Below are 21,513 nucleotides of genomic sequence, written 5' to 3'. Positions count from 1 at the left end.
AGTAACTCTCAAACAGATGCTATGGATTTGCTTCGGGCATTTTTTGAGGAAACAGACATATGGCTAAATAATGTGGTGGGGAGGAATTATGGAAGCGTAAGTTAAGAAGTAACAAAAAGCCAGGCATTGAAGGAAAATTAAAACCACCTTTCTTGGAAAAATGGTACAATAGCATAACTTTTCAAATTACGATAGTTTTTTAAATAAAAATACAAATTGCAGGGGAATTGATGTATTCACAAGATGCTGTTTTTGCACTGTTTGATGCGTGTCTCCAAAATAAAGATGAGGGAGTGTAAAAATTAAGACAGTAATAAGTAGTGGCTGTGTGTCAAATGGATTTCTAGACCACATAGTGTCAGAGAATGGGGTTTGCGATCCATCTTGGAGAATATGCCAAGGAATGTAAATACTTCTCCACAGCATAAATAGGATATCTATTGTTCCTCTTCAGTGAAGGTGTGAGAATAACTTTGTTTTGTTTGCTTGGTTTCCTCTTTTAATGAATCTTGGAATGTTTTCAGACATATATGGAACAGAGCAGTTTTTCCATTTCCTTCTCTAGCTGTGATGGTACTATTGATTTGTATTTTTTACATTTCTTCCCCCTGAATTGTGACTTCGATATTACAGACATTCCTAATGATCACAAGCTCTGTCCTGCAGAACTTTGCATGCCTGCCATGAATGATTTATAGCTGAGGAGGCAAGAGAAAGCTGTATTGGAAAATACTGTAAACAACTCCTCTGGACATGATTTGAAGGCTAGAGCAGATATACAAGCTTCACTCTTCTCCCACTATGCCTCTGCCCATAGCACATTGTTCTCAGCCCATTTGTATTGCAAAATGAGTGTTAAAATTGTCTAGTTAGAAATGGACAACTTTCCTCTATTAATCTGATGTGATACAACTGTGCTGGCAGGGTGAAGAACAGTTGGAAAATTAGAAGCTAAGGCTGCACAGTAAAGCAACTAATGTCTAACATGAGCATGCGAGATTCTCGTATTTTATGTAACAGAGGATACATAGGAGAAAATCTGTTCACTTTCAGAGTTAGCATTTGTGAGAAAGAGAAGAACTATGTTATCAGTAAACAAAGATAGTGTATTCCAGTGCAATCTGAAACCTGTAAGAAAATAATATATATTTTTAATAGAGTTTGGGGGGGGATGGATGGAAGGGTTTTTTTTTTAAATATGTTTACCTTTCTGTCTTTATATACAAATGCGATAAAAAAGCATTGAATAAAACTCAGATGTTTTAAAAGTTGAAGCTAAGCAATGGTGCCTTGATCTCTGTGGTTTCTTTTGGTGGTATTTTATTCAATTTAACCCTTAGGAAACCAGTAAAGGAATGCAGTATTCATTTCACCTTGTTTAAGACTTCAAGATACAGACATCTGTATCAGATGTAGCTGTCTGTGGTTGCTGCAGAGGAGTACCCAATTCCAGGGTTGGGTTTTTGTTTGTTTTGTTTTTGGATGTTTGCCTTAGAATTAATTCCACTGTTGACAGTGCTTGTATCACTCTGTTATTTGAAGTGACTCTAGGTCACCGGCAAGCCTGGAGGAATTTGTTCCGTAAATATCAAAAGGTAGATGGCTGAAATCCTATCCCTGGATCTTAATCCCAGTCTTAAGTTTTGCTGACGACTGGGCGTGTTTGAATTCAGGAGAGACTGTTTTCTAAGGACAGCTTAGTTTTTAGTTTAGTTGATAAAACTGACACTAATGTGAAGAGATCTAAAATTTTTATATTACTTCTTTATTTTTTAGGTCTGTGTGTATTTTATGTACATTGAATTTAATTTTCATTTAAACTTGTTACTCTGGGCAAATGGTCTTATTTCCTTCTCTAAAAAGGATTGTTCGTGATCTGTATTATTCAGGAGGAAAGAGTAATTTTTTTCTGTCTTGACAGATTTAGCGATGCAATTGAATCAAGGAAAATTTGAATATAATGGATCATGTGGGTGAGTGATGTGATTTAAACTGTTGTCACTGTGCATCAGAACACTTTACTATGGCTTTAATAAAATTTTGTCATTCTTAATTATGTGTTACAAAAGAAAAATGGAATGCTAGGTGAAGAATAGAAATTAAAAGAATGCAGGAAAAATGATCCCCTGCAGGAGGCATTGTAATAAATATGCTTTTCTTTTATGCCCAGCTTTTAAAGACAAGATATAAGAGGCTTTGTGTGTCAATTATGAAGGTGATCATTAATACTATTCAGAGTTACTTAAGTCTATATTCAGCTTCTATTCTCAATCTTTTTTTTGAATATTCAACTCAGAATGGAGATTCACATTGCACAGTTCACAAAATAGCCAAATTTACTCAGATGGGTAATTTTAATGCATAGGAAAGGTGTTTTTTCTGTTTGCTGTTTTTTTAAAGTCTGTGTACTTTATGTAGAAAGCAGATTTCACACAAAATAGTGACGTGTTTCATCTCTTAAGTTCTTGCTCATTATTTATGTGTGAAACGTGTTTTTCAAATGTTTTTTAGTGTTGACAGATCTTCCTCAAATGTTGAGATTATTCCTTAATAGGATAGGCTTATCACTGATAGGAAGAGGAGCACGGAAGTTTGAGGAATTATAGGAAGTGGCAGTCCAGAAACACACTGAAGTCTGCAAACTTATCCAGGAGAAGAAAGAACTCTTTTGCTCATGGAAATCTTATTCAGAATGAAATCTGAATGCTTGGAACTTAGTAAAATTCTTTTCCTGCAGAATGGATGACACAGTGCTTTGGTTATCTGTGCCCTTTTCAAATGCAAACTGTTTTGATAGAGACTGCTGCATTTGACAGAGGTGCAGTCTCTGGTCATTTCAGTCAGAATAACAAAAAAAAAAAAAGAAGAAGAAGAAGAAAAGCTTTTTTTATGGAAGAGTTTGATTCCTTTCTTATTTGACACATAAGCCTAGGAGAGTGTTGTGGATGCTCCATCCCTTGAGGTGTTCCAGGCCAGGTTGGATGGGGCCCTGGGCAACCTGGTCTGGTATTAAATGGGGAGGTTGGTGGCCCTGTTGGTGGCAGGGGGTTGGAGATTCATGATCCTTGAGGTCCCTTACAACCCAGGCCATTCTGTGATTCTGTGTGATTCTGTGAGAATGGCACATACTTCTGGTAGTTTCTCTGACAAGTATCATTATGAACTAAATTTCTTGTTTCTTATGTCAGCCATCTAGTATTACAGTAATATAGAGGTAATAGTAATAGAGAGGTAGTAATTTAATATGCATTGTAAATATGGTGCTATTTCATTACAGAGAAAATGCTCAGGGCATTGAAAATGACTGATTTACAGTTTTCATACTAGTGAAATGAGAAAGTCCCTTTAGCATTTTTAATTTCAGCAGGCCAGGAGCTCAGGCTTAGCATGTTTCTGATAGTTCCCTTCTGCCCACAGTCTACTTGAACTTAGTAAAATATTGTGAAACCCCACATATTTTTAATGTGAGATTAGTGAGGAATATCACTTTTGTAACTATAAACCAAATATGGAAAAAATGGGAGAAAATACATTGAAAGTCTTTATATTTATTTATTTGTTTATTTATTTTTCCAGCATTTTAAAATTATTCCTGAATTTTTTGTAGGCCTTTATATGTAATTTACAGATAATTTCTTAGTGAGACTGAAGTGTTAATAAAAAAAAATGGTCTTCTAGCATTTCTGTGCTAAGAAATCCCTGTTATATGTAGCACAGCAATTCTGTTGGTCAGCTGCTGTTTTATTCTGGTGGCCAAATCCTTGGGTTTTGATACATCAGTGCACACATCAGCTTCACTGATGTGTTGATCCAGTGTACAGTCCTCAGGGATGTATTGTAAGTGTTATTACGGTAGTACCTTTCATGCTACTATAATGAACAATCTGTCAGTATAACATCAGCTGTTTTCCCCAAGGTTTTATAACTGAGATGAAAAAATTACTTTCATGCTGAAAATTATTGTATGGCTCTCTACTCTGTGTAACTGCTTCATTTAAAAATACAGTTGAGTAAGCTGCCTGTATTTATTGAAAGTACTAAAGAATTGAAGTAAACGAGAGCATCTATTTTTTATTATATAGCTCACTGTATTTTTAATTCACATTAGTAAATTATTTTAAAATGTCTTTTATTACATTACATTTATTTTGCTTTTGAAATACACAGTTGATTTAATCTCTTGATTCAAAATTAAGATTAACATTTATATGTGTACTAGATAATCATAATATTTCTGCTTTTACTTCCTCATACTGGCAGATAGATTGGCAGTCTGTATTTTACAGTGCTGTAGGAAAGTTCATTGTTTAAAGTTAGCACATCCATTTTATCTGTAGTTAATTCAAGTTCAGTTTCCACAAAAGAATAATTTTCTTCTTCTTTTTCATGAAATAAGCTATCTACTTAAACCAGATTTCATGCGGCGGCCGGATAGAACATTTGATCCTTTCTCTGAAACTCCTGTAGATGGTGTAATTGCTGCAACATGTTCTGTACAGGTAAAACAGCTGCAAAAAAATGTCTTTCATCATATCACACTCAAATTACATTTAAATCTGAATAGAAATAAGATAGGTGCAATAAGTGTTTGTATTGTGTAGACTTTTTCTGATTTTTTTCTTTGTTTCTGTGCTTACATGGTCTGATTTGAACATGATATAATTTGTTTGTTACTACACATTATCACCAAATGTTATACACCCCCACACTCTTTTTTATTTACATCAGTCTTTGCAAATGAATATGTGAGTGGAGTTTGTTTTTGTGGATACTCTGTATGGACTTCATTGTCACCGCAGAGAAAGAAGTATGGGCGTATATTGGCAGATATTTTCAAAATAAGGAAATAAGCATGGTTCATGAGGTGGAGATCATTACTTTAGAATCATCTTTGAGTAGCAAAATCAATGAAATTCTGTTGTAGTTTTAAAATATGGTTAGGTATTATGTTTAGTAATTCCTGTTTTGTGACTTGGCACTTGGCGCTCTTTGTTCACTTTCACTATGTGCAGTTTAACTAAAATTTGACTTTCCCTTGTCTCTTTCTACGTATGGCATGGAGATCTGAGAATCTCTTGGAGCAAGGGGTCACTCTTAACTTCAGATAGTTAAGTTCATTTATACCTCCAGAAGAATAAAAACAGGAAAAAAAGGAAAAATATGTTATAGGAAGTGGAATCTCCCTAAGGAGGAATTGGGATCTGGAGGTGAGAAAGTAGTGCTAGAAATCAGCATAGTTCTTAGATAACTTATCTTGTTGCTTATTCTTCTTGGGTGATTAAATCTAGTCTAAAATGCAGTGCTTATTCCCTTAACCTCTAAGAATGATATAATAACATCAACAATTCATTCAAGAATTGTCAACTAAAATATAGGAATAGTTTTGTTCACTAAACAGAGGAACAGAGTTGTTCCCTGGAATATTAGATCACACACACCAAAAAAAAAATGAAAAAAAAATTTTTAAAAAATGCCTCAAATGAACTTAGATCTGTGAAATTGCATTTTTCTATTTTAGAACTTAGTAATGAAAACATCAGCTGTATTTTTAAGGAATAGATTATCTTGATGGAGTAAAAATGTGCCCTGGAGTAATCACCTGCTGTAGCTTGATTAATCTTGACTTGAAATAAAATCACAGCAAATCTTCATGTACATAGCAATACAGAAGAGTCATCTGCACTGTTTGTTTGTTTTCTTTTAAATGTGATTGGCTTAAAACATGTACAAATGTGGAAGCAGAGCAAAAACTTTCACTTCTCTGTTGTCAAAACATAAAATAGATTCCAAACAGAAAAATTTAAGGCATATTTTGAGAGCAGTTGCAGAATAGTGGTGACCGACTTGGTTGTTTCATTGAGCATATTTTATAAATACAAGTGAATGCACCTGTGAAACAGGTTCTAGTTGAGCTTACTGACATAACTTTAAATGATGAGCACGGTTATTTCTGTTTGTCACCTTTCTCATTTACAGTTTCTTCTAAGTTTGTTTAGTACAGCTAAAATGAATGCTCAGGATATATTTTAAGATCTTATCACAATGGCTTTCCAAATAAATGCAATTTTATCACTAATTATACCATTTTCATATTATTAAATAAATATATCTGTTCTATACAAAGCATCTTTCAGATTGCCTTCAGTAAATTAAAAATGATCAGTATTTCCAGTATGTACATTGTGCTGAGTACATTGCTTGGTTTATATTCTCTGTACTGTTTTTCCTTACTCTTCTGTTTTTACGTTACAGGTAATATCTGGTCAGTTTTTGTCAGATAAAAAGATTGGTACGTATGTAGAAGTGGATATGTATGGTTTACCCACGGACACAATACGTAAAGAATTCAGAACACGCATGGTGATGAACAACGGTCTGAATCCTGTTTACAATGAAGAATCATTTGTATTTCGAAAGGTAGGATATTTGGAAAGCACTGTTTATGATTGGCAGTCCTTTTGCATATAAGCATCCTTGCTCACTCTATCTGCCCCTCCCTGCTTCAGTCTGACTGCTGACATGAATAAGTACTGCTCCCATAAAAAAGGGTTTGTAGGGTTCCTGTTTACTACTGTAAACAATTTAAAGCTGAAATAAGCTTTCAAAAGATTTTTTTTTTTTTGCATTGTTTTGTTTTTCTAATGAATAACCTCTGTAGCTGTCACATGATTTTTTGTTTCTGTTTGGCTCTTCCCTCCCCTTTGCTTCCTCCTCCCACTCGGAGGTAACCACCTCATCCATGGCCATGCCTGTGTTCAAGGTATGCAGTCTGCTCAGAATGAGCCCCCGCTGGTGGACACCATCATTCCTTGGAGATTTCTTCTTCCCTGCCCTGGCAGTGGTTGCTATCTTTCACTGTTCCTTCAGCCCAGAGGGCAGGTGAGATGCTGCATCCAAAGCTAAGGTCAATGTTATTACATGGAAAAGTTGGAAGGGTGCTGTGTTCCTCAAATGTGTTGCCAGCTCCCTCCTCCATGTGCATTATGTACCTTTTTCTTTTCTTTTTTTTTTTTTTTCCCCCTTTTTTTAATAACAAAAGAAAAACAACCCTTTTTTCTTGGTATGGGGGATTTGAAAAGTGATATCAGTTGTCATTGCCCATGTTCAGTTTTTATCTCTCAGTCTATATGACAAACACAGACACATACATATATAATGTCAGCTCAAAGTTCCTCCAGACTATGTGTTAGCAGTGCTGTCTTTGAGAATGTCTGTTTCGTTTACACCTGTTCTGTTGTCATGTAAAACTGTTGTTCTTTAACTCCAAAGTGACAGACTTTGCCATGTAGTGATACTATTTTACACTTGGGAATAAGACATGCATCATCTGCCTTCTAAACAGTGCAACTAGATTTTAATAGAAATGTAGTTAATGCGAGAGATTATTTTAGACATTCTGAAATTGTGAATCCTAGTGTTTTTCTGTGTGTATGAGGAGGCTCAGAGAAAATGCTTAGATACATGACAGGCAGTCATGCTCCCTTTGGCTTCTTGGCCATATGGCCAGCATCTGCTGCTTTCTAATTTCTTAAATCAAAAGGCTCATAAAGTAAAGAGTGCATTCAGTTTCAGTGTAAAAGAGGGGTACCTGTATATCATGGCATATTATACAATGGTTGATGCTGATCTAATATTGCTTGGACTTTACGCTCTACTCTGCAATAAATAACACATTCTCTTGGATAAGTCATACTGTAAGTCAGCCTAGAGATTATTTCCCTTCATCTCATGTCACTGTCATATCAGGCTTAGCATAGTAATCAGGACATACATTGATAACCAGACATGGTGAGTCACATAAACACAAGAGGAACAACTCTTCTAGTTGGAGGAAATGAAGATGTGAAATGCTTAATGCCAAAATGTCATGAGGGTGGGTGTATCTTCTGGGATACCCTAGAACAAACAAACACAAAGAGAAATATTATCTTCTTAGTCCCCATTTGAAATCCCTAGGCAATCTCTATCTGAGCCAATCAAGAATGAAAAGATTTACTAATCTGTAATCACCTTTTACTAATTTACTAATCACCTGTAGAGGTGAGAACTTACCTGCGCTATTTGGGTTACAGTGTTCTCCTTAAGCTGATGTTTAATCATACGTAGTTGCTTTTAGGTAACGTTTGATTGCTCTTCTGTTGTGTTTTGTTGTTTTTATTTTTTAATTAAAATAAAGCTTCAATCATTCTGAGCCAAGTACAGTGTTGTCAACTGTGTTGTGTAAGGGGGAGGTGTGGGTCAGTGCTGGTGGTAACGTTCTGGGTGTGTCTAGTTATTGCTCATCCAGAGCAAGTAAAGCAAGACTTCTGTGAGTAGCTCAGCTGAATTCAGAGACCAAAACCATACTTTATTTTGAGCCCTCTATGATCTAAAATGAAAGTGACAAGGGAAGATAGTTGACGTAGTTTACCCAGGTCCTTTGTCTGATAAGCACCAATGAATAGAATCAGGTAGGGAAGAACTGGGAAGACCTTTCCTACCATAAAATCAAGGCAGACTGGCACAGAGACTTCATGTCTTCCTTAATCTGTCTACTCCTGACTGCTCTCACACAGAAGCAGCATCTGTATTGTAAGGAAAGCAGAGGTTTTTTGCTCTTCTTTTGATCAGTCAAGGTAAGGGCTGACAGATGCAGATACCTGACAGCATCTCTGCTCTCTATGCATATTTCATGTTCAGAGTACTCAGTTCTTTTGGTAACACACCATTTCAGCAGGTCTTTCAACCTGTCCTGCCCTCTTCTGTCTGTTTCTCCCCTCTACGAACACATAGCTCAACATGCATCCATATCAACTTAGGCTTGCGTTCCTTCCATTCTTCATTGCCCTTTTGGATACATCCCAAATTCCATCTTTCTGTCATAATTCCTCCTGATTCTGTTTTACCTGCTCTTTTTCTATTGCCATGTGATCTGCCATTTCCCATGTAGCATTTACCTGCTTGCTTATTCATGTTGCCAGCCCCCAGTAATGTAAAATAAGTAGACAAAATATTTAGATAGTGTAACTGTAATATGTAGCATTGTACATTTTGGGATTACCCATTATTTAGAGTGAAAAAAAATATATTTTTTCTAGGAAAGGGTACTTGGAAAGTATGCTGTTTGCAGAGACTGCCATTATCTTTCAGTGATTATAGTCTGTTTCTGGCATACAAAGTGAATGAGCAAATTGCTCCAACACAAGAGGTGAGAAGGGTGGTACTGTACTAGTCATTAAATGTCTTCGTTTTATGGCTTTCTAGGTTATTCTCCCTGATCTTGCTGTCCTGAGAATAGCGGTATATGATGACAATAATAAGTTGATCGGTCAGAGGATCCTGCCTCTGGATGGTCTACAAGCAGGTTACAGACACATTTCACTTCGAAATGAAGGCAACAAACCACTCTCTCTTCCAACGGTTTTCTGCAACATTGTGCTTAAAACATATGTGCCTGATGGTTTTGGAGGTGAGATAAGCCTGTACTTCAGTGTGTGGTAAATTTTGAGTGCTATAGAATTTCCTGTGTTGTAGAATTCACTGTGCTTTCAGTACACCAGCTGGGAGTAGAGACCCAATGCTGTAGGACTGCAAAGATTTAGTATCTTTAACACTTTGGCAACCCCATTTGTTTAGCTGAGGAACAAAGTTTCCAACAGAGTACCTCAGGTAAATGGTTGTGAAATGCATCCTGTTAAATTCCAAAATAATGTGGAGAACATGCTAATACTAGGGTTATCTCTGGTTTAATTTTTGTTCAGGAAGATGTTAAAATTCTTTTTTTTTTTTCTGATTTCTGTCTGCAAGGGTAACAAGTCATTTAGCTATATTGTTCACCCAATGTGTACAGACATTTGCAGCAGAATCTGGATGCGTATTTTTCCAAGCAAAGACATTTTTATACTCTTGAGAATATTGATATAATTAAAAAGAAAAACAAACCAAAAAAAAAAAAATCAAAAAAAACAAAAAACAAAAAAAAAAACCAAAAAAACCCACAAAAAACTGGTGGCTAAAGAATTTAGCATCTAAAACTTTTCTTGTCCTGTAATTATTTTTAAGGAAGTTGTTTTTAATCTGAGCAATTCCCATGATCAGTTTGGCAGGGTCATTGCCACATCCGGATGTGAACAAACAGCTGAGAATAGTCACTACACCAATTTAATCTGTCTAATGTGTGAATTCACCCTGAGAATGAACTTCTGGGAATTGCGCTCTGCACAGCAGCTGAAATTCACTTGTATATTAACAATACATAAATCATTTAAAGTTACAAAATAAAAATTATGGGAATTATGTTAAATTATGTTAAATATGTTAAATATGACTCAGTGACAAGATGAAACTTACCTTATATGTGATTGATGAGACGCTGGTAAAGACATTGGTATTTTGCTCTTTGTAAAAGCAATTTCAAACTCGATGTCTACCCTAAGAATTCCTAAGAATTCCTAAGAATTCCTAAGAAGTGGAGGAAGAGAATACTTGGTTAACACATTAGAAAATGTATCCTCAATACTGTTTGCTGGTATTTATCCAGACTTTTAAAAGTATCAGTAACGCCATGGAAAATACATTAGACATTTACAGAGCTATTTGTATAGGTCACATATGAAATTCTGACAGTAATAAGTCATCTGGAGCTCTGCAACACGAATTGGAGCACTACCATGCCTTTATGCAGCATATTTGAACAACAGTAATTAACTTCAGGGATTTAGTCTGACAACAAATTTAAGCTTGTGCTTAAGTGAGATATTCTCAAGGCTGTAATTGAACTGTGAGTCTAAGGGACTAATTTAAGCATGTTTTAAGTATTTTAATTCTTTTCAGAACTTGAGTTTTTGACTGCTAATGGCTCAGTTAAAATATTTTCTAAACTAGGGACATTCCTCTGATTTGGAATTGGCATTTTTCTGAATTACACAAATTCAAAACTGAAAAACTTGGATTTCAAAGAGAATTTGAACACCAATTTAGAATTTGCAAATTGCATACTGTTCAGTATTGACTGATACACTGTTCGGTCACCATTGTTTTTGATGGTTTATCTGGTAAAGGAGAGAATGTAGAATATTAATACCCCTAAGTAACTTTATGCTTAAGTAAAATACTGCTAAAATGAAAAAGCTGACTGTCTTGTTAGGAAGAACAAGCTCCATATTAATATGAACAAAATGAGTTCAGTTATTCTCTTGTCCCATCCCCAGGTAGTTTTGATATGTCTCGTGTATTTTTCTCATGGATATAGTACAAGCTGATGAACAGCTGGGAAATAACTTTTGGCACTCAGGTGGAATCATTAATACTCTCCTGACATGTCTTTAAGTACCCATCATCTGCAGTGCACCACTCTTATTTTTATGAGCTAAATAAAAGAAATAAAATTAAATGCTGGTGCAAATTAATGCAAATGAAGTAGCATTCTCCAAAGAGAAGCATCTATAATAGAAATCTGTATGTCAGTAAGCATAGTTACTTCTGTAACTACTACTTAGAGTCTTTTGTAATGTACTCTTCCTTTTATTTTCCTCCTTCTATATTTTATTGGAATTCTTTTACAAAATGCTATTCTCTACCCCCACCTTACCTCACCAGGGAAAATGACAAACGTAAGCAAAGGACAAATGACAATGTGAAAAACAGTGATGAGTCACATCTCACTTGTAGAAATGCTGAGCCTTTGGTGATGTGCTCCTGTGGTTAGTAATACAATTTCCAAAGGGCTCACTCTTCCAAAGATGTTAGTCATTTTTACCTTGAAGCTCGTGGTAATCAGGTTCCATTTTCAACTGACGCATCGTATTCTCAGGTTGTCTTGAGTGTTCGTAGAAAAGTACGTGCCAAGGACAAAAAGGCATTGTTACTAAGTTAGGGGACTGGAGCATCTCTCCTGTGAAGAAAGGCTGAGGAAGCTGGGCTTGTTTAGCTAGATGAGGACTTTAGGGAGACCTTATTGCAGCCTTCCAGTACTTGAAGGGTTATCATAAGTGAGAGTGATACTGACTTCTTACAAAGACAGATAGTGATGGAACAAGACGGAACAATTTTAAACTGAAAGAGGGGAGACTCAAGTTAGATGTTAGGAAGAAATTATTTATTCAGAAGGTGGTGAGTCACTGGCACAGGCTGCCCACAGAAGCTGTGGGTGCCCCATCCCTAGAGACATTCAAAGTTGGATTGGATGGGGCCCTGGGCAACCTCATCTGGTGAGTGGCAGCCCTGCCCACAGCTGGGGGTTGGAACTTGATGATCTTTAAGGCCCCTTCCAGCACCAGCCATTCTATTATTCAATCCAATCTGAAAATAAATGTCTGAAAATAAATTGTACCTGTATTTTGTGTATGTAAAGTACAGGTTCAGAAGATATGTTTGGGTTATGACAGTAATTGTTGGCAGTGTATTTGGTACCTGCCAAGGGCAATACTATCTATTAAATATAACTTTGGGAGGAATGGAAACCAAGTCTGTGTTATTTTCAATGAGAAATACATCCAGTGTCTTCTGAGAAGTTCACAGAATAACTTAGACTGAAAAAGAGTTTGCATAGTCCAGCCCCCAGTTTGATCAAGAAAGATAGTATGCTTCCTCTGAAAGCTTTTAATTGGGTTGGGTATTTTTTTGCAGACATAGTCAGTGGGCCAGCTTCTGTCCCAGGTCATTGTAAGCTAATTTGGAAAATGGCAATAAGTATGACATGGAACACAGACAAAATTCAAATGATGAAAATAAAATTCAAGTGATGAAATAACAGTGTCAGAACTGCTATTACAGGAATAATTGTGTAGTATGCTAGTGAGTCCATCTAGGACATAAGGATACAAAAATAGTCTACGTACAAGGAGCTAAAAATAGGGGTTTGCCACAGTTGATAAAGGATTCCTTGCAAGTGAATCACCATGCATGGTCTCCTGGATTCTCAGAACAAAAGCTTGAGTTAATGAAATGACAATAGTTTTTAGTGAATGATGAGTCAGACTGCAGCATTTAAACTTCCTTTCCTAAGTTACTACTCTAACAAGGAAGGCTTATAAACTGAGTCCAGTGATCCTTTTGTCCATCATACTGAAGTAAAAGTTTCAGAGACATCATTAAAACAGACCGTTGCTGTGGTCTCTGAAAATGTGTTAAAATTGTTGAGAGCGAATCAGTTTAATTTATAAAGTAGTTTCTTACTGTGTAGGGCTTCCATTGCCATTTGTGAAGTTTTTGGTTTTGAGATTAGTCATGGAAAGGGGTTATTCAGCATGAAGGTTAATATTCCCATGTCTTTGTCTTCCTTCAGAACAGTACTTACACGTCCATCGCTGTGTATGGAAAACAAGTTCTGTCATTTATGTGGTTAAGCTTACTCAGTGCAATTTTTAATTTTACCTTTACAGACTATTTTTATGCTCCAATGGTGAAGTCGGGGGTGGAGGCGGAGAAGGAAGGCATAACATATTCACCCTCTTTGCTAATTCTGATTTCATGTCAGTACCGTTGTTTCTAATTTTATTGCAGTTCAGGTGATTGGTATGCTGACAGCCAAACTGATCACAGTACTGTACTCTGTAGACTCATCCACCCAGTATAGACAGCACATGATTGTGTTGGATTTTACTGTAAAATAAAGAGTGGTTAGGGTATTATTGTTTACATTTTGCAGTGTAAAAGAAAAGGAACTGCTCCTAGGAAAGGTGTTTGATTTACTCCCTTAGGCAGAGTAGGTGAAATGAGCTTCCACAACATAAACTTGTCTAGTAGTGCCACATATGCAGTCTGGATTAAGATCTCCAAATGGAATTCATACATTTTCATGACAATGTGTGAGGAGTTCATGGCAATGGTATAGTTAAGGGTGACCCTGGGTGTACAGCACCATGGCTCATCTCTGCTTTTGTACTGAGGAGGATTTTGTGTGCCCATAGGGAATGAGAGAAGGAGTACAGGCTGCAGTATGGGATGCCAGAGACCAGGGTTGGAAGGGATGGGATGACAGCCCACACTCTGCTTAAAATCCTGGAGAAAACAACCTCAGCTCCTCACTGTCCTCTGGGAAGCTGAGGGTAGAAAAAGATTACTGAGTAGGAGGAAACACAGAGATCCATACTGTTTCATGGAGCTTTTCTTTTATACTAACTCCCCTGGCGGCAGCCTGAATAGGCAGTCAGCACCACTTCAGATAACCAAGGGACAAAGTTGTTTGTGCTGTGTAACACAGCAGATTCCATTCTGGTCTCAAATTCTAGTGTCACGAACCAGGAGTAATGCAGAGTATCTTTGCTCTGATGGAATTAGAACATGTTTTCCTGAATAAACTGCCTGGATTAATACCACTCCCTTGACACATTTAAAATTGATTCATGTTCCTAATATGTTCAGATGCTATTTTGATGAGTGATTTCTGTCCTGACAGATTTACTGTATGAATGAATGTATGAATGTATGAACTATTTTTGCAAGTCAAGGCTCATTCGATAGTAGTAAGGGTCTTGTAAAAGGTATATTTCTAAATGCTTCTGAAAATGACAAAAAGATGAGGGGTTTTTTGTTTTTGTTCTTTTCTTACAGATATTGTGGATGCGCTGTCAGATCCGAAGAAATTTTTGTCTATTACAGAAAAAAGAGCAGACCAAATGAGAGCTATGGGTATTGAAACTGTAAGTGGATCTTAGTGACTAACACAGCGTTTGTATTCATACTATGATGCAAAACACATCGTTTAGAAGTAGAAAGTTCAGGAATTGAGAAGAGTGATATTTTAGTAGGTATTTAATATATGTTACAAATACATAAGTGTAAATTGTGTTATTTGAAAGAACACTTCAATTTTCCAAAATATGGATTAAAGTAAATGAGTTAAGGAATTTCCTGTACACCAAGTGTTGTACTACAGGTAGAATAGTAATTAATTTATTATGATGTGAATGTTTCTTCCAGAGTGATATAGCTGATGTACCAAATGACACTTCAAAAAATGATAGAAAAGGAAAAGCTAATAATGCCAAAGCAAACGTGACTCCTCAGAGTAGCTCTGAGCTTCGACCGAGTACCACGGCAGGCTTTGGGTCTGGGACCGATGCTAAGAAAGGTAAACAAAAATCCTGAGCCAATCCTTCAGTTCTGGCGCAGTTCATAAAGTTACAGAGAAGTACTTGTTACTCGTTCTTAGTTTTGCAGCTCTGTTTACCCTTTTGAAAATAACTTCTTCAGCCACTGATAGCAGTCTTCGTCTGTTTGCAAGAAAATTGTACATAGTAACAAAAAGACTCTGTAAATCCAATAAAAATTTATTTTTCTAAGTGACCCCTTTGTGTAGCTGTATGCCAGATACCAGTAGTAGAACCTGCATGACTCTGGGAGAAATTTACCAGAGACCTTCTGGAGCCATACCAATAGGAATGACTGTTTTCTGGTATGCTCTGCAGGAACTTTTCTGCTTTACTTTTTCTCTCTACAAATCCCTTGGCAGAGTTGCAGATTTAAGTAATTAAAGTATTTAGAATTCATCGGATTCTGTAGAGATTTCCCAACAATTAGAAATGTTTACAGTATATGGTTTTACTCTGATTATGGAAATGGCATGTTTATTGTAAAAAATATCCATATTAAAAGTGCTCATTTAGAAATGAATAAGTGGGGTTTTTTTCTCACTATTCATTGTTCACTTTACAAATTCACCTCGTGGAGCCAAGTGGGATTATTTGTTCCTCACAGATCATCGCAGGTAATGAAGATGAAGTGAGAAAACAAATTTGTACAGCTGAATGAAACACAATAAATATTTCAGTTAATTGCCCACAACAATTAGAGTCTGGTTCACTCTCTTTCATCCATCTTGGCCCAAGGGGAATGATAGGAACGGAAAGGAGCACTGTTCTTGTTCTTAAACATAAGCAGACATGACTGAATACGAACATGTGAAGGGGTCAATCTTTTGAGAAATAAGATGTCGTCTCTCATGAGTCATTTCTGGCAATAGAACAGGTCATCTCTGGTACCAGAATGCTTTCAAAGTTCTTACCTGATGTAAAGCCCACATTTTTTTTTGCAGCAAGATATTTTCATATTTCAATTATCATCATTAAGATGCACAAATGTTAGTTCTATTGAGCATTACTTAGGCATGAAATTTGCAGGAGGTAGAACCTGATTCCTGGTTGTCATGGAATCAGACCTGTTGAACAAAGTAAATAACTACATTTTAAAGTGAAAGCTTAAGGAATTTTGTTTAGAAAAAGGCACACCTGTTGGTGTCCTGTTTGTTTTTCAGTTAAATTCACCTCAGAAGACAAAAAGCCCTTTATAAGGAGTCTGGAACTGTACTACCGTTCCTTTTCCCAGACCTGATATTAACCTAAATGCAAAGTTTACTTCTACTAACAAACAGGATTTCAATTCCACAATTTTTGTGTTTTAAATGAAGGAGAATAAGTATATTTAGCTCTTCTTGTTGTCATGCACAACCTCACCTGAGTAACATAGAATCACAGAATCACAAGGTTGGAAAGGACCTACAAGATGATCTAGTCCAACCATCCTCCCTTTACCGTACCTATAGAAAACCCCTAAACTATATCTCCTAGCTCCCTATCTAGATGCCTCTTGAACACTTCCAGGGATGGCAACTCCACCACCTCCCTGGGCAGCCATTCCAGTGCCTGACCACTCTATGAGAGAAAAATTTCCTTCTTATATCCAGTCTAAACCTCATCTGATACAACTTGTGGCCATTTCTTTTGGTCCTGGAACGTTCCCCATGAACCCAGAGGTACTGGAGCAATCTCCAGCTATGTAATAAAATTCTGAAATTTGCCAAATTGAACTTTAATGTACATAAATTGTTTGCTGTATTTTCAGAAAAGAAACTTTATATTGCTGTGTTTTGACACTCCAGTGCAGAATTGTAAGAGATTAAAATACTCTGATCAATTCCTTTTTTTAACGAGGTAATTGGTTGAGCAGTGCATTTTAAAAGGAAATTAGCACTATTTTTGCTGTAGCTTAATGAATAATTTTCTCATTAACCTGACATTTTAATGGTACAAAACAGTAATTAATTGTTAACTTACATGTAGATTTTTACGTTAAAACTCCAAGTATGAAATGCAGATCTTTGCACGAAGTTTTAGATAAACTATCAATACCTTCCTAGGTATAGACCTGATTCCTCAAGTGAAGATAGAAGATTTAAAGCAAATGAAGGTAAGCATGGGCATAAGCTTTTCAAAATGTGATTCTAATTATTTAAGTAGCTGTCATTTTATCTGTTTACAGTAAATGTGACCACAGAAAAATTGATCTGATTTCTTTTTTTGTAGGCTTACATAAAACATTTAAAGAAACAGCAGAAAGAGCTGAATGCCTTGAAGAAGAAGCATGCAAAGGTAAGATCATTAAAGGCTCTCTGAACAGCACACTGATTGAAAAAGCTGCAACTTTCACTAGTATAGATAGTTCCTAATTGAACTGAAAGAAAACTGAGTAACTAAGACCATCAAGACAGGGCATTTCTGTTTTAATTGTACTGCAATTTATGCTCAAGTAAACTGAGTTTCCTTTTAGCAACCCATTCTTATGTCTTTCTGAGTTTTAGTATGCTTTGTTTGACCCATGTAAGAATCCAGAATTCACCTTTTCCAGATGATAATTTTACCTAACTCCCTTCTGGATGACATATTGACACATAGCTTGAGAAAAAAGGACAGTAATGATCTGTGAGGGTTCTGCATCAAAGGCAAACCCTGGAGAAACTGCAAAATTACTAAACAAAACTGGAACAAAACAAAAAATGAGGTGCACTATTTCTTTTCACGAATATATATATTATCACTTTTTAGTTAGATTTTGTTAGCTGGGTACTGTTAACACTGGTATCCCAAATTTGGCAGTATCACAAGTGTACTACTTTACATTATAAAATTATGACCCATTTTCTGCTTTTTATCACTAGGAAATCTCATGTTACAAACAAAGGAATACCAGGTGAATATAGTATTCTGAATTTTGGCAATGCATAAACATCTTTTCTAGCTTTTGTGACAGTGACACCCTTGTTCACTTTGAATGCAGATTTCATGCAGATCTGATCTAATGTAATAATATTTGAGGATTTTTAGTATCACTGTGTTTCTATTCACGGCTGTCATTTGGACCTGGGATACTATGTGTAATGAAGGATGAGGAAATTACTTTCAATAGTCAACATTTTATTTTTTTGTGTGTGTGTGGCACTTAATATTAAAAATAGTATAGGAAAATTGAGCAACTATTCAACTTTCTGATGCCATGCTGACTCTGTGCAGAGGGGAAATGAACGATTCCCTGACTTTAATGTTGTGTACAAAGCCCATACCCAAGAAGAAGTCTCTGCTATCCATGTCTAAATTAGCACTTCTATCCTGTAAGGATGGCTTGTTGTGAGTATCTTGCAAAAATGTTTTGTTCTTACCTGAATCAATGCATCATAGGTAGCTTCTAGGCCTTCAGGAAATTAAGCATTTAGGAGGCTTCTCACAGTTGGATAATATAAAAAATTTGATCAATTTTTTCAGGTTTGTACTTTTTCTAACCCAGGGGAAAAATTGCCAGCAACAATAAGATGCTGTGTGCTTAGATGAGCTTTCAGCATTTGCTCAAGAACAGTTATTTTTGGTCTGAGCATTTCTGTGTCCTGCTGTTTGCAAGCATGAGCTGAGTGAGTGCAAGTCTGCCCTAACAAGAAAGTTCTTGTCTAGAACATGTCTTGTTGAAGGCCTCTGTAAGTGCAACTTCTTAAATATAAAGAGAATCTGATCAGAAGAGTGTGGCTGTAGTAGTACACAGGTGAGCTTAAGAAAGTGCCTTGTGTACTCATCAGTATTTTTAACGCATTTTAGAAGCTGGGAAGGAGCCTGGGAACTATGCAGTTGGTAATCCATGATCATTCGCAGAAAGCCTTTGTATTAAACACATTGAACTTAGAAGCTCCAGAAATTGGTTGGCCCTTATTTAGCTGTAGACACTCCTGAGATCTGGAGGAATAAGTAAACACAAGGGAATTGTTCATGTCACTTAAGAAGAAAAAGTAATCCAGTTCTTTTCTGTCTAAAGTTCGCCTTGTGGAAAATGAATGTTTGTAAATGAATGCATGCAAGTGTAGAAGAGAGGGTAGAGGAGGAAGTGGCTCTCTTCTAATCAACGTAGGAGTTAAACTGGTAGCCCTGAGCAGAATTAGCTGAGGACGTAGCAGTAGTGACTGTCCTTATTAACAACATTCACTCACATCCACTGAAATACTGTCAAAGTTTGGTTTCTTTGTAGGAAAATACACTTTTTATTATCAGCCTTTATTTAATAAATGTGTCGGATAGTTACAGACACCACGTTTTCAGATTAATCACTAGAACTACTTTTGCACCACCCACAGTGCAGCATCAGTGCTCCTGGTGCAGGAAGGATGTGCAACCCTCCAGTGCAAAAAAAAAAACAGTGGAAATTGATTTTATTTGGGTTCTTCTCTGCAGCTTAGACATTTACAGGGCTTTTGAAAGAGTGGTCCTGTCTGCCAAGTCTGTGTTGAGATTCAGTGGTTGTTTCAACTTCTTAGTATGGTTTAAACGCTTCCCTTCAAAAGGTATTAATCCTCTCCTGCATATCACAGGTCTTACCTGTTTTGCACTCTGCATTCCTTAGAAATGCCTCAGTACCAGTATACCTCAAATATTAAGGTATGAATATTAAGGAATGATCCCCACATTATGTAATTATACTCTTTTTAAAAAGGGAAAATCATACTAGAACAAGCAGGAAGTGACGTCACGGTGTTGGATGTGTGTGTATGTATACAAGTACAACAGCTGCAAGGAGATATGTCACACAGGAAAAACAAAGTAATGGTAACATGTAGAGTAATTAGAGAATTTTATCATACTTCTAGATCAAAATGGCTGAAACACTGACCAACCTTAAATAAGAAGGAAGATAGCATTAAACAGATACACAGCCAGAGAGTACTGTATGCTGAAAATCCTAGCACCATTTTATTTTTGTGTAGGATCCTTGGAGAACAGGATTTAAAGTCTTTACTGTTCCTTTTTCCACTTCCATATGGGAAAAACATGACCTCTCATCATGCTTGTCAGTATTCAGGAAGCGTTCGGATAATGTCCTTACTATGCTTTAACTTTTGGTTAGCCCTACAGTGGTCAGGCAGCAAGATGAACTTTGTAGGTCCCTATCTATCCTATTTTATTCTATTCTACTCTACTCTTCTACTCTACCAATGCTACTCTGTCCAAGTAGAATGGAGGTCATTACAATGCAAGCATTCTGTGATTGATAGAGTTCAGTCTGCCCACTCCCTAATATCAGATGAGTGGCTTGCCAAAAACTGAAGAATTTTGAATTTCACAAGGTCTGTGAATAGTGAAGAGTTGAGATTTCGTTCAGGATTGAGAAACATGTAAAAGGTACATATACAGGGTTATTTTTAATTGGAATAAAGCTTTTAAAGAAATCCATACAGGTTGTAACGGACTACACAAGTAGATTTAGAGAAAGGCAGAACAAATTGTAGTGAATACTGTAAAAGGAGAACATTTCATAAGTCCTGTAAGTCTGTGAAATTCATTCTTCCTTCAAGCTCTCTGTTCTTACTCGGGCCACAAACTTAAGTAGAGGACTGGGTTCAAAAACTGATTCAATTGCAACAGCTCTGTTACAGACAAAACCACTTCTTCTCAAGTAGAGAAACCATGTTGGTACACTTGACTCTGAAAGTGAATTACTCAGTATATTCTCTAACAGTCAAAGGTACGACAGATCACTGTGGTAAACTGTTCTGTCAGTTTCAGACAAGGAAGTGATATTCACAGATGTGCACTTAGGGTATTTGATGTGGCCATAGGCACAATCCAGATCTGCATAGTTACCACTCAAAATATGAATCCTATAGTTAATCTCCTGTGTGTTTATATTGACACTGAATGTGTGTTCTGTTTGAAAAGAGGGCTTTTCAAGAAAATGACCGTGAAAAATAATCTTCATTTCACAGTACAAAAGAGAAGGTATAAAGGACTCTGGAGCTCTAGATTAATAAAGTTCTGCAGAAGAGGTTGTGGATTTGGAAATGATAGTTTTTTCTTTATTTCGCCATTGTAGTATTCTATAATGAGAGTATTCCATACTTCAGTTTTTAGTTGTGTAAAGGAATATGTATATTATATTAGGGAGGTTCATGTAGAAATAATGGTTTGTATCCTAAGATCTTCTTGTCTTCAATAGACTGAATTACGATTTTCTTTCCCTTTGTTTAAATGGAACTATATCTAATTCTTTAGCTTTGTTCTACAGATATCAGGCTGTGATTTGTGTCCTTCTGTATCAGTTAGCTGACCACTCAGCTGAACTGTGGCTTTGATTTTCAATATAATTATTAAATGCAATTTGTGAATATGTCTATGGAAAAGACATATGAATTCAAACCACAAATTCAGTAGTCTTGAGGAAATCATGAAAGGTTTAGCTGTGGAGAGTTTTATTTGCAAACATATTCTGAATGAGCCTAGAACA

General features: G+C 36.3%; 1 protein-coding gene across 8 annotated transcripts in view; it reads left to right on the top strand.

Moving 5' to 3' along the window:
• The window catches only part of PLCB4 (phospholipase C beta 4), a 181,072-nt gene that overhangs the window by 132,174 nt on the left and 27,385 nt on the right, over window positions 1-21,513 (top strand). For all 8 annotated transcript variants that reach the window (XR_004306741.1, XM_015857046.2, XM_015857047.2 and 5 more), the window contains 8 exons: window positions 1,922-1,973; window positions 4,397-4,499; window positions 6,253-6,417; window positions 9,244-9,448; window positions 14,533-14,621; window positions 14,902-15,052; window positions 17,117-17,166; window positions 17,283-17,348. Coding sequence is in view for 7 of the 8 variants with exons in the window: in XM_015857046.2 (XP_015712532.1) it covers window positions 1,922-1,973; window positions 4,397-4,499; window positions 6,253-6,417; window positions 9,244-9,448; window positions 14,533-14,621; window positions 14,902-15,052; window positions 17,117-17,166; window positions 17,283-17,348 (881 nt within the window). In the remaining variant the exon portion in view is untranslated. The remainder of the gene's footprint in view (window positions 1-1,921; window positions 1,974-4,396; window positions 4,500-6,252; window positions 6,418-9,243; window positions 9,449-14,532; window positions 14,622-14,901; window positions 15,053-17,116; window positions 17,167-17,282; window positions 17,349-21,513) is intronic.

The sequence above is a fragment of the Coturnix japonica genome, chromosome 3, assembly GCF_001577835.2.
Source record: "Coturnix japonica isolate 7356 chromosome 3, Coturnix japonica 2.1, whole genome shotgun sequence".
Taxonomy (NCBI): Eukaryota; Metazoa; Chordata; class Aves; order Galliformes; family Phasianidae; genus Coturnix; species Coturnix japonica.
The sequence above is the reverse complement of the archived record's forward strand: the minus strand, read 5'-3'. Positions and strand labels throughout refer to the sequence as shown.